This window comes from Protopterus annectens, chromosome 13.part0 (assembly GCF_019279795.1).
Source record: "Protopterus annectens isolate FY-2018-M chromosome 13.part0, PAN1.0, whole genome shotgun sequence".
Taxonomy (NCBI): domain Eukaryota; kingdom Metazoa; phylum Chordata; order Ceratodontiformes; family Protopteridae; genus Protopterus; species Protopterus annectens.
This window is the reverse complement of record NC_056747.1, coordinates 204,410,524-204,423,848: the sequence shown is the minus strand read 5'-3', so window position 1 is coordinate 204,423,848 and position 13,325 is coordinate 204,410,524. Positions and strand designations below refer to the sequence as shown.

General features: G+C 36.3%; 1 protein-coding gene across 1 annotated transcript in view; it reads right to left on the bottom strand.

The window, feature by feature from the left end:
• The window catches only part of LOC122787872 (mucin-16-like), a 262,498-nt gene that overhangs the window by 71,848 nt on the left and 177,325 nt on the right, over nt 1–13,325 (bottom strand). Inside the window, exon 73 of the mRNA XM_044054789.1 lies at nt 11,281–11,444. Coding sequence (XP_043910724.1) covers nt 11,281–11,444 — 164 coding nt within the window. The remainder of the gene's footprint in view (nt 1–11,280; nt 11,445–13,325) is intronic.

The window sequence follows — 13,325 nt, the reverse complement described above, 5'->3', positions numbered from 1 at the left end:
TCTAACTGGATATATGTCCATTTTCAGTAGAGGCCCGGGGAGAAAAGCTCCAGGCATCGGCAGTGGCAAAACTAAACTAAACTAAACTAAATTAATAAACAAAACAGGAAATCATGGTGGTAGCAATAATTAAACTCACTATACAGTAGTAAAATAAATAAATCACTTCCTGATGAAAGTGAAGGCATCAATCCCAAACAAAGAGGAAATGGAGTGTAGGAAGAGAAAAAAATGCAAATAACATGCAAGTAACATGAAGAAATGTGCAGCAGTAGCCACTGGAACAGAAAACAGAAAGTCAGAGGCCATCTAGCTTAGAAGTCAAATTACACACACACACACACACACAGACACACACACACACACACACATGTGCGCATGCACGTGCACACACACACACACACACACACACACACACATGCACAGACACACACACACACACACACACACACACACACACACACACACACACACACACACATGTACACACGCACGGGCACACACACACACACACACACACACACACACACACACAAACACAGCAACAATCTTGTATTAGGCATTGCTTTACCTAAAAGATAAATTCCAAGATACTGTGCACACTAGTAAAACACTGCATAGATGCAAAAGTATAAGGGAACTAATGCTAAAAGACGTACCAAAAGTACCGCAGAAACCCAGTAAACCCAGTAAAATATATGCATTAGGCATTCCATCAGCTTAATGCACTTAACAAAAATAATGATGGCCTGACTGCCTGCACACACGTGTTTTTCATTTCTTGGAATTTCTACCAATGTTATTGCTCTTATGAATATTTTTGAAGCTGTGTTACCTGGAAAACATTATACTAGATTGTGAAGCACTGTGCTATTCATTTTTAAGTTTCTTCATCTAGATGTAGACCCCTGCCAGTACTAAGTTATGTATATGAGATAGCAATTGTCTGTTAGACTGAGTCTGCCCTTGTGAGCCATTTTAATCCTAGCCAGTTATCCCTTGTGAGACTCAAACCCTGAACCTTGTGTTTGTAAGGCAAACACCTTAATGATTAGGCCACCCCCCCAACAAAATAGCAGCCATAGATGGTCTAAAACCCAGCACCCTGTGCACTACAGTCAGAGCAACATACCACTACATCATATAAGCACTATTTAAATGTGAGAAACATGTTTTAAACTGAGAAATTAAAGCAGCTTTATGTATTCAGGGAAACCACGTTGGCACATAAAAAAAAGCAAGCAATACATAACAAAACATAAGAACATCACAAAAATAATGAACTATACAAATAAAACTATAACAATACTTAAAACTATTTTCTTCTTTCTGACTTTCCACACATAATAAGAAAAAAGAAAATACAGAGAATAATAAATTATGAAGATAAGCAGGTTTTTTCTTTTTATTAAAACACACTTTAAAGCCTTCATCAATGGTATAAATGACTTCTTCAGAATGAAAAAAACTCTACTTGTATAATAAAATAAAAAATCACATGTTCTCAATGAATCAGTCAACTTCAACCCAGCCTATCTTAAAAACACAGTACATATATTGTTTTTAAAATACTACAGAACATACACAATGGTTAAGTTAGCTTACTCTAACCAAAAAAAATACTTTAAAAAGCAAATTCAGCTTTCATTTTTAAAACACAGCTAATAGCAATCACATCATCCAGTCCAGGGGGTACACTAGCATTGTACTTAATTTACTATTTTAGTTCATTATACTGCAAAAATAAATCAAAGTGTCCCCCTCTTGGACCCATTTCAACTCCTTCCATAACTGTATAGTCAAAATAATTTTCTGGGTGGTTTTTAACATGTTTTGCAAGTGCATTCTTTCAATCTAGCCTTGAAATATCTTAATGGTGTTGGAAAATTCTCTTTCTAAATGCCCCCTTGGTCTTACCAATATAGAACATTCGACATACTTGGCACACTGCCATGTAAACCATCTCAGAAGTAAAACAATAACCTTTGATACTAGTTTTAATATACTGACCAGTACCTTTTCTTACTCCTTCGCCTTCTAAAATAAAGTTACACTGGTGCATACCCCTTTCAGCCAAACTAACACCATTGTTTCCAACAAATTTTTACAACAAAGATCCTTCTTATAGACTATGGTAGGTTTATCTCCTGCTTTAAACCTATTGTTTTGTTCCATTGAAAAAATACTCCAGTTATATCTTATGACCTCCTTAATTTCATAGAAGCAAAGATTATATGATAAAATCAAGGCTCCTTTATAATTTGTCTGTCTTTGCACAGTGTCAGTACCATTTTGCTGCACATTTGTCAGGGGTGCAGTATTTCCTAACAAGGGTTTGAAAATACACTTTGTTCTTTTACTTACTTCCCTCCCCAATCACCTCACTCGGTAGTTTGGGGATAATGCCAGCACAAAGAACTACACATCCCATAGTGCATTGGGGATGATTGTCCTCCAGATAGCAGCTCACTCTCTTGCTCTGCCCATATCCATCATAATCAATCACTCCATCTCTGAATCTAAAGTCCCATCAATCTGGAAACAATTCTACATCCTACCTATACACAAAGGAGGTAACTCCTCTGAAATCTCCAATTTTTGACTTATTGCTATCCTTTCACCTCTCAATAAAGTCTTGGAGAAATGTATATACAAATAAGTTATGCAATATCTCATACAAGAAAAACTATTCACTCCTACACAGCATGGTTTCCGACCAAAGCATAGCTCCACCACTGCCCTACTCTCCTTCCTTAACACTATTTCTTTAGCCAGAGATGATCATAAATGATTATAGGTAGTGTAGTGTATAGGTAGGATGTAGAATTGTTTCCATATTGATGGGACTTTGGATTCAGAGATGGAGTGATTGATTATGATGGATATGGGCAGAGCAAGAGAGTGAGCTGCTTTCTGGAGGACTGATCAACTGATCTATCTCTGAATCATACTTTCCATCAATGTGGAAAACTTTCTGCACATTACCCATACACAAAGGAGGTAATTGTTCTGATATATCAAATTTCAGACCAATTGCTATACTGTCTCCCCTCTCCAAGATTCTTGAGAAATGCATTCACAAGTAGATAATGCAATACCTTCTCCAACAGAACCTTCTAACACACACACAATGTGGATTTCATCCTAAGCACAGCACTACAACTGCACTAATATCCTTCATTAATACTGTATCACTGGCCCGTGACAATAATAAACTAGTCTCATGTCGGTTCCTCGACCTGTCCAAAGCCTTTGACACTGTCTCCCATCCACTCCTCCTAGACAAACTCTCTCACCTAAGATTCTCTCCTCCCACCATATCCTGGTTCTCCAGCTATCTCTCTAACCACCAGCAAGCTGTTAAATGGCACTCTGCCCCCCCCCAAGCATCCCAACACCATAGAGACATGGCTTTGTGACAACAAATTAATTCTCAACCCTAAGAAAACTAAGCTCCTACTCTTCCTAACAAAAAAACTCATCAATCTCAAAACAACATTTTCCATCCTATCTAGCAATAACACTGTCATTACCTCTGACCCTAGCACTAAACTGCTAGGAGTCATAATAGATGATCAGCTTAAATTTGATCTCCAAATCACCACCTCTATCAAAAAGACTCACCAGAAACTCAGACTATTTTACCAAAACAAAAGACATTTAACCATCTCAGTCAGAATAAATCTCTCCCATGGATTTCTTCTTCCCATCCTCCTTTATAGCTCTCAATAATACACAAATCTTAACACCACACTCATAACCAGACTTGAAACTATGCATAATAAAGTTGCCAGTTTTGCTACAAACCAAACCTACAAATCACACCATTGCCTGTCTCTTGAACAGTTACAGTGGCTTGAATTACCTCGTTTGCTGCTACTACAGCAGCTGTTAATTATCCACTCTATCCTTTATCTACCATCATTCTGCCCTAGCCTTCAATCAATTATAACTAAATATTCCCCAACCAGGACATTACATTGCTCAGACCAAGACTTCCTACAGATCTATAAACCCAAAACCAAATCAGGCTGTTTACTTTATAACTATAACCCTGCTATAACTTGGAACCAAATAGCCCTAGAAATTAGGTACCTTAACCAAACAAAACATTTCAAACTAGCCACTCGGGAATATCTAATAAATAAATGGTCCTGCCATTGTAGTCATCCTCCCTGAAACTACCTAACCCTAGCTTGTCTCTCATCCCTCCTTTCTCTTAAACTGTCTGTCTTAAACTCCATCTACCTCTCTGTCTCATTGCTTAACCTCTACATGACCTTACTACTCCATCTGTACCTCTACATTACCTTATTACTCCATCTGCACCTCTACATTACCTTACTACTCCATCTGTACCTCTACATTACCTTACTACTCCATCTGTACCTCTAAATTACCTTACTACTCCATCTGTACCTCTACATGACCTTACTACTCCATCTGTACCTCTACATTACGTTACTACTCCATCTGTAGCTATACTGTATACAACTACTTAGAAATACTAAACACTGTTTTCCCTACATTGTTATTGTACCTAAGTTTTTGTTGTACAAATTCTGACATTGCACTCTACTGCTTTTCTGTATGATTTGTTGTAAATGCTTTTTGCAGTTTGATCTCTAACATTTGTATCCAACTGTTTTCTGTAAAATGTTATTATAAAATGTTATTTCTCTAATTGTTTTAGCTGCCAGTGCAATTTTCATGCTGACTTTATGTAAAATGTTAATACTGATTGCGGAGCTTTTCTCCTCGGGTCCCCACTGAAAATGAGCTAATGCTCAGCTGGACTAACCCGGTTAACAAATGTAAAATAAATAAAAATAAATCAAATGTATCCCTTGTTTATTCCTTGATCTCTTTAAGGCTTTTGATACTATTTCTCACTCTCTCTTACTGAACAAACTATCTCACCTCAACTTCACCCCAGATACAGTTGCATGGTTCTCCAGCTATCTCACAGACAGACAGTAATCAGTGAGATGACACTCTGCTCTATCTACTCTCCTTCCAGTTAAAATGGGTGTCCCCCAAGGATCCATTCTCGGTCCACTACTTTTTAATATCTTCACTAACTTACTCCATTCCTCCTGTCCACATTCTTCCATAGCCCGATATGCTGATGACTCTACAGTCATAACCATTGCCAATTCCCCCTCTGAACTCTTATCTGCTACCCAGTCTTCCTGTAATTCAGTAGAGACATGTCTCTCCAATAACCAGCTCATCCCCAACCCTAAAAAACAAAACCACTACTCATTCTCCCCAAAACAGTTTCACATCAAACCTTCCTTTACCATAAAGTCCCTCAACAATACATGTATAGAGGTCGAATCCAGCAACAAACTCCTTGGTGTTACCATAGATGATCAGCTAAAATTCGACCTGCACATAAACAATCATAACAGGAAAGCACACCAGAAACTAGGACTTCTGTATAGAAATAAAAAACTTCTCACCCCTAAAGCTAGGATTACTCTCAGTCATGCTTACATTCTACCCTCCTTAATTTATTGCTCCCAAATTCTCACAAATCTAAACTCCTTTCTACTTACTAAACAAGAGTCAACCTATTACAAGATAGCCAAATTCGCAGCTCAACAAACCTATAAATCTCACCACTGTCTCTCCCTAAAATACTTAAACTGGCTTGAACGACCTCACCTACTTCTCTTCTCCCAGCTCCAGCTCATACACTCGATTCTATATCAGCCAGCCTATTGCCAAGCTCTATGCTCCCTCACCTCCCACTACTCCCCTACAAGAAATCTCCAGAGCTCAAACTAAGATCTATTATATATCTATAAACCTAAGTCTAAATCTGGGTGCAATACATATAGGTACCACTCCTCTATAGCATGGAACAAACTCCATCTTGAAATCAGAACTCTTACACATCCCAAACAATTTAAATCATCAACAAAAGAACACTTCAAAAGACAATGGATCTGCCACTGTTCTCACCACCCCCCGAATTTATCCGTCTAACAGATATACCTTCTTTCTCCTCTGTCTATACCGTTTCCTCTTATAACCAACCTTTATCTGTTTCTTACCTAATCCACCCTTCTCTTCCCCTCTACACTTACCTTTCCTCTATGTAATTACCTACTAAGACATTGGTATAGTACATATATTTATATAACATCTAACAAAGAAAGAAAAAAATACCTATTGATATTGCGCTCATGTAATTTCCCATGCATGTGTATCTTTATTTGTTACACAATACTGATGTTTGTTTTTTTTTTTTTTTTACTTTCATGCACATTGTATTATTGCATGAGTTCTTAGATTACCATGAACTGTAACATTTGTATTACCTGGAGCTTTTCTCCCCACGCCTCTGCTGAAAAAAAGGCTTTTAGCCCAGCCAGACATTCCCACTCAACAAATGTAAAATAAATAAATAATTAACTACCTGGAAACTTTCATACCAACATAAAGCATAGTTAAAAAGTTTTAACCCAGCATTTCAAATGATTAGTTAAACTGAACAGAGGAACTGTTTTACTTTAAAATGGACTACAAGATATATAATTATCATGTAATAACTGTACTGAATGTAGAATTCATACTACAAAAAAATGTATGTCCATTTTATAAGTGCAATAAGGCACTTTAAGTGTGCATGAAGCAAATATCATATCACCCCTAACCATGAAGCAATAGCTAAGCAATGTGCCATCCCTTGTTTCTTACTGAATTTATATAAAGATAGATATATCATGGGTATGCAGTAATTACAGCCACAGGAAATAACTATAACATACATGATTATGGAAGTAATTAAAATGCTTTCCTGTCAACTAATTAGAAAAAATAGCATTTATCCATATGGAATTTTATAAAGGTCTATACAATCCCACAACCTCCCCTACAGCTTAAACAATTGAAGTGAAACAACCACATTATAGTTCCTACAGGCAAGCACTTTGTCTGTCTATCTGATGTGTATTTGTTGCCATGGTAATATAACACAAACCCAATAATTCCATGAAGTCTATTATAAGTAGACATACACTGCTTACAGAACAAGTCTAAATTACAAAAAGGTGTTATTTCAAAGAGTTACATATTATCATAAAGACACTGGCATGCTTGAATATAAAATTTTAACACAGTAGGCATCCAGTCCCATCATGTTATATATTTGGAGAAAGGAACTAACTTCATACATTAAATACTACAACTAGTAACTGGGCATTGCTATGATTATATCATTTTCCATTGCTTAGACTTCATACTAAAAAGCATGGTTTTATATTTGGAACAATTTTATGATCAGACTATTGGACTGGCCAATGGGGTCTGCAATGGCCTTCAGTTTTGCAAGTTATCATTGGCTCAGTAAGAAGAATTTTAAGCATTTAACTCTAGACTTCTGGCAAATGTTAAGTGCTATGTTGATAGAGTGGTTTTGCACTGTCATATACAGAGTAACATATAACATTAAAGTAAACTCAACGCTGCTCCGACACAATGAAGGCTGTCCAATTGCCAAAATCATGAACTGTCTATTGTATTCCAGGTATGACCATGGAATGGTGAAAGTAAAATAATAATATTTATTTAAACACTTGAAAAGAAAAATTGAATAAAAATCAAATACTACAACCAATTGATAAGTAGTCCGTTACTTATCAATTACTTATCAATTGGTTGTAGTATTTGATTTTTATTCAGTTTTTCTTTTCAAGTGTTTAAATAAATATTATTATTTTACTTTCACCATTCCATGGTCGTACCTAGAATACAATAGACAGTTCGTGATTTTGGCAATTGGACAGCCTTCATTGTGTGGGAGCAGCGGTGAGTTTACTTTTTGGTTTTGTGGTGGATATTGATTTTTTTGGTTACTAACATATAACATTCTCAGCCATCCACATGGAAGCATCAACTAATGATAGTAATGTAATGAACTGTGACTTTTATTCTTCTGACTTTGTGGTCTAATAGCAGCTGGGGAAGTATCATTTATTATGGCTCACTCCAAATCTATTATAGGATTTATTGCCAAGTTAAATTGGGATGAATGACCAGTGTTATCTTATTTACTCTTGACTTTATTATTTTGGTAAGAAGGGAGAAAGAAAAATATCCAGTTAGTTGCAGTTAGTATCTAAAGTATTTTATTGAGCTTTCAAATCTTTTTTCTGATGTATAATTATTCTGCTGTTAACTATTTTAATTTGTTGATAGGGAATTCCTTGAGACCCTTTTTACCTGAATCTTGTAATCACTGGAAATACATGCTCTATTTTAACCAAAAAGAAAATGTCCCAACAGCTAGCCGCACACAGGTTAGTGACGATGTTGACTGGAATTTAGCAATGAGCCTAATTAAGGTTATATAGTCAGGATCCACAAAAATAACATTTCTACCAACTGGCATATTTTGCTGAGTAATAAAGATATTGAAAAAAATATGGGTTCTTTGTAGTTTCCAATGACTGAAATACTAATTTGAAGAATATGAATTAAAAAGCAATGTCAAATATCGTAGCACTCGCTAACATAACCAACAGCTAAATAGGTATCCATATATGCGGCTTCTGCTTACACTGTGGGTTTATAAACAATAGCCAGTTTTACTTTAGTGCCACTTTAGGCAAGTCTTTGGAGACCCTGTCCACTTTAACTGTAATTTGAGTAATGTTATTTATGGGATGAATTGTACGTTTAGTAATGCCACCTGTACCAGAACGCAAATTACAAAACTTAAGGCACAACATTTATGAACCTATGTATTTGATGAAGAAAAAGAATATTGACTGTGCTGTTTTCAGTCATTCTATTTAAACATTTTTGTTGTAAATCTTGGAACAAGCTGAGCTGAGTCCCAGAGGAGATGATTTGGAGACAATTCTGTATTTTCAGAGTATGTTATTGGTAAATGCACAAAACAAGAATTTAATAAAGTCCTTAACTTCCAAATATTTTAGAAAATGCAGACTTTTAAGACACTAATTTGTTCATTCTAAGTCAGAAGTGAAAGGACAGTACTGCTCCTCACTTGGCGATCAATCCCAAGACCTTGCTGGTATCCCTGTTACTGGACCCAGAAGAGATGCTAGACAGATGGGCGCTTAACTTTCCCTTTAAGAACTTTATCCTTTCAGCTAAAAAAAAAACACAATATGGTGGTCAAGGTCAAATGACATAGACAAAGATACTCCTCTGCTTAGGCATTGTTAGATTTGTTTTAAATATCGTTTTAACAAGTTAATAAAATATTTATGTTGTTTTGTGCATTTTTCACATTTTTGAACTAGTTATTGTTTTTACTTGTTGTTATGCAAATGTGAATTAAGAGCTAGTTATTGGGAATCCTTTTTTACCCTACCTTTTGGAATAACTTATATTACTTCACACCTATTTGGTGACACTCGGGTTGCAAAATAAAAGGCATGCATTGGAGTTATTTAAATATTTTGCTATTTATTTATTTACTTACTTACTTAGGTAATAAAGTACTTTGAACTTTTTTATTGAATGGAATTTGTAACTTTTGTTTTTCTGTTACTTTCCTGTACTTACCCAGTTTGAATGTTTTATTGTAGCCAGGATTTATTTTTTCAGTCCTTATTATAGATACACATTAACAATGGTCATTCATCCAAATTCATTTTGCCAGTAAATTTTGTAATCTGATGATGCTTCCCCAGCTGCTATTAAAGTACAAAGTTGGAAAGAGCAAAATGTCACTGTTTGTTACTATCATTAACTGATTCTCACATGTGGATTGCTGAGAATGTCACAAGTTACTCACTATAATTAATTAAGTGTTACTCTATTATAATTCTTGTTTATAGATAAGAAACAGAGGACTGGAAATTCACTTTGTGATGTTCATGCCTTGTTCATTAATTGCCAGTTGCCAGCAATCATTCCAGTACTGCTTCTGCTGTATTGCATAAATAGGACATTCTAATGTTACATAATATGATAAAAGCCACAGTGGTGCAGCAGTAGCATTGTCGCCTCACAGCAAGAGGTTCTCCCATTCGATTCTCGGCTGGAGCACCTTCTATGTGGAGACTGCATGTCCTCCCTGTGATCGAGTGACGTTCGAAAGACATGCGTGAATGGGCATGCCTTCGTTGAAGGTTGGGTATCGGGCTGGCACCTCGGCATTGTAAAAATCTACTGCCAATCATTAGCGGACCAGAGTTCCACTCTGGCGACCCCTAACCGGGAAAAGCCAAAAGAAGAACAACAACTGTAACTTGGATGACAGTGACTGCCTGTGCATTGATAGATGCATGAAATGTTACTAGTGACCTACAAAATATGTACCTTAAATGAACCTTAATAAAACCTGCAGCAACACCTATTTGCTAGTTTGTAGTTTATCATTAGCAGCTAATAAGTGCCATAGTAGGTATTCTACCTTCCCAGCTACTGAGACAGTGACACATCACGGCTATAAAACTACTACCACATTGTAACAATGTGTTTAAGGATGTAGTCCATATGAAAGCATCATCATTTATAAGCAGGGCGAGCACTGGTGGGGGAGGCGGGACTGAGCAATTTCTACTGCCCAACCCTAATTACTGGAAAGAAAAAAATATTAGTGCATAAAAAGCACAATTCTTAATGAAGCATGAAATTGGTGGCCAGGGAAAGAAAAAATGCTGAAATGCATTAATGTGGCCATATTAATGATGATGATGATAATAATAATAATAATAATAACAGTAATACTAATATCATTTGAGGTGTACACATTAAATACAGTAGCTGTAAGTGCTAGTTAAAGAGCTGTCACTGAATGAAAGTAACTGAGCCTGCTGTTGTCAAGTTAAACAGTTATTGATCTGACCTTGCAAGGCTAGAATACTGCTTATTTGTGTAAAGAAAATTGGAATACGTTAATACAGCCATTTTTGTCATAATCAGACTTTGAGGTGTACACAGTCATTAAAGTAGCTCTAGCAGGGCCTCTGAGCTCTAGTTTAATAATACAATAATATGTTTTACTTTCTAAAGTTGAAGCATCAACTGTTTTATAATATGACTTGCAAAAGAGGTCAGTAATTTGTAGAAAATGACAGTGTTTTCTGTAGCACTTTTATTTACTTGAAATCAGATATTCCATTTAATTGTGAAGTGTTAAACAATATCATAGGAGTTCATACTCAAGCTGTGGTTCATTTATATCAAAATCTTTAGAGGTCATTCATTATAGAATGCAGTGCAACTGTCTGTATAATTAAATTTAATATTAAAGGCATTTCATAATGACAAAGCATAACCATGATTTCTTACCAGTGAAGCAATGTTTTCTGCATCATACTGGTATATTTTTGAGGAAGGGTCTTGGAACGCCAAAGTGTAGTAGAGGTTTGTAATACTGAAGTTCACTCTGAAGTCCTGAAGCATTGTGTTCTGCACTGGTGCATTTGTGACCGCAATGATTGGCGCCTCTGCAGCTATTTATCATACAACAAAAGCACAATTACCAGTTGAATTTCTCTAGTTATAAACACAGCCATCCCATTAAAAGGTCAGGCAATGTAGGTTAGTTTATGGTTTTACCATCCAGCACACACAAGCATTATTTCAAGCCATTTCCCCTTATACCTACAACAGTATAAATAAATAAATGTTATTTCAAAGGATGGGTAGTTAAGACAGGACATACCACACTATTAGCAAAAAAAAAAAAACCTCAGATCATCTAAACATAGCTAGTTCTATGCACATGTTCATTGTTTTTGTTTGTACTACAAAGGTATTAATACAGTTTCTTCCATAAAGTGATATAAGACATTGTTTTCTACATATTGCTTGCAATCCTTAACTTTATTGTGGCCTTCTGTGGTGCACAGCGAGATAAAAGAAATCCAAATAGCAAGCACGAACAGTTTCTCCAGGAATAAATTGCCAAAATTCACTGAAATGAAGTCACAAATAACTGCTGTAGTCGAAATATCTTTGTCTTTTGATACACTCTCTAAAATAGTCTGAATCCATCTGTAATTTCTTAATTTTTAGAAGACAACGATCAAATTCAGATAATTTTGTCACGTACACTTTGATTAGTAATGTTGGGTTCATAACTAAACATAGTTGAACCCTTTAAAAATTCATTGAAATTAACAGTTTGATGATTATTAGGTTGACTAGCACAAATGGTTCCTGATTTTCTACTCAGATCAAATTCTGCATCTAGTATTTGCGATAATTGGTTACCTGACTGAGTATTGGTGCCAATGTTAGTTTGCTGATTTTAGTTATGAAATTACAGATGGATTAAGACTATTTTAGAGAGTGTATCAAAAGGCAAAGATATTTCAACTACAGCAGTGATTTGTGACTTCATTTCAGTGGATTTTGGCAATTTATTCCTGGAGAAACTGTTTGTGCTTGCTATTTGGATTTCTTTTGTGGTTTCGCACAGCGAGATAAAGCCCTGACTATGACCCAGGCTATCTGAGTTCAATTAGTGATTTTGGTGCCTGTTGAAAGTGGCAGGGGAGATGAGGAGATAAGAAGTACACTTCTCCATGGGTGAGTGTTAGGGAAAATGTACTGGCTGTAGATGGGGGTCAATGATACAGGACCGAGCTAAGAATGACAATTGCATTGTGAATTCCACCTTTGGGCCAAGAACGAGATGCAGTCCTGGCCGAACATCATAGCAGATACAGCATTCAAGTAACATCAGCACTCATTGGGGTAGGTAGGGTTATGCAAACTAAGCAACCTATTATCCACAAGCAGCAAGGGTAGCTCTCTGCCACTTGTTCCCATTGGAATATCTTGGGGGGTTACAGGAAAGGCTGATGATGTCAACTGTTGAGGTATCTGGTCAGTGCAACTTCGTGTATGGATTGGACAATGAGGGTCATGACAGGTTGCACCTCTGCAACTGTTTTAGTCACTCTTGGTATATGCATAACAAAGGGATTGAAAAAAAATCTTATTTTAGAAATTCAGACTTTGTTTAAGAATGATGACTTTGCATGAATTACCCTAATGAGGTTATGAACCAATCAAACACACCAGAATGTCCAGCCTTAACTAGAGTCAATTTTGATCAAAAGTCTAGTATCTGGGTACAATAAAAAACAGACGTTCTTCGACAACATGTAACTTTAATAATCCACTTGAGTGCTTTCATCCAAATAAATGTAATGGACTTCACCAGAACTTATTACTATTGAGGAAACTGGAGCATCCAGAGGAAACCCACATAAACACAGGGAGAACTCCATACAGAAGGCACTGCAGATGAGAATCGAACCGGAGAACCTCCTGATGTGAGGCAATGATGCTATCAGCTGTGTCACTGTGCTGCCTATGCCACT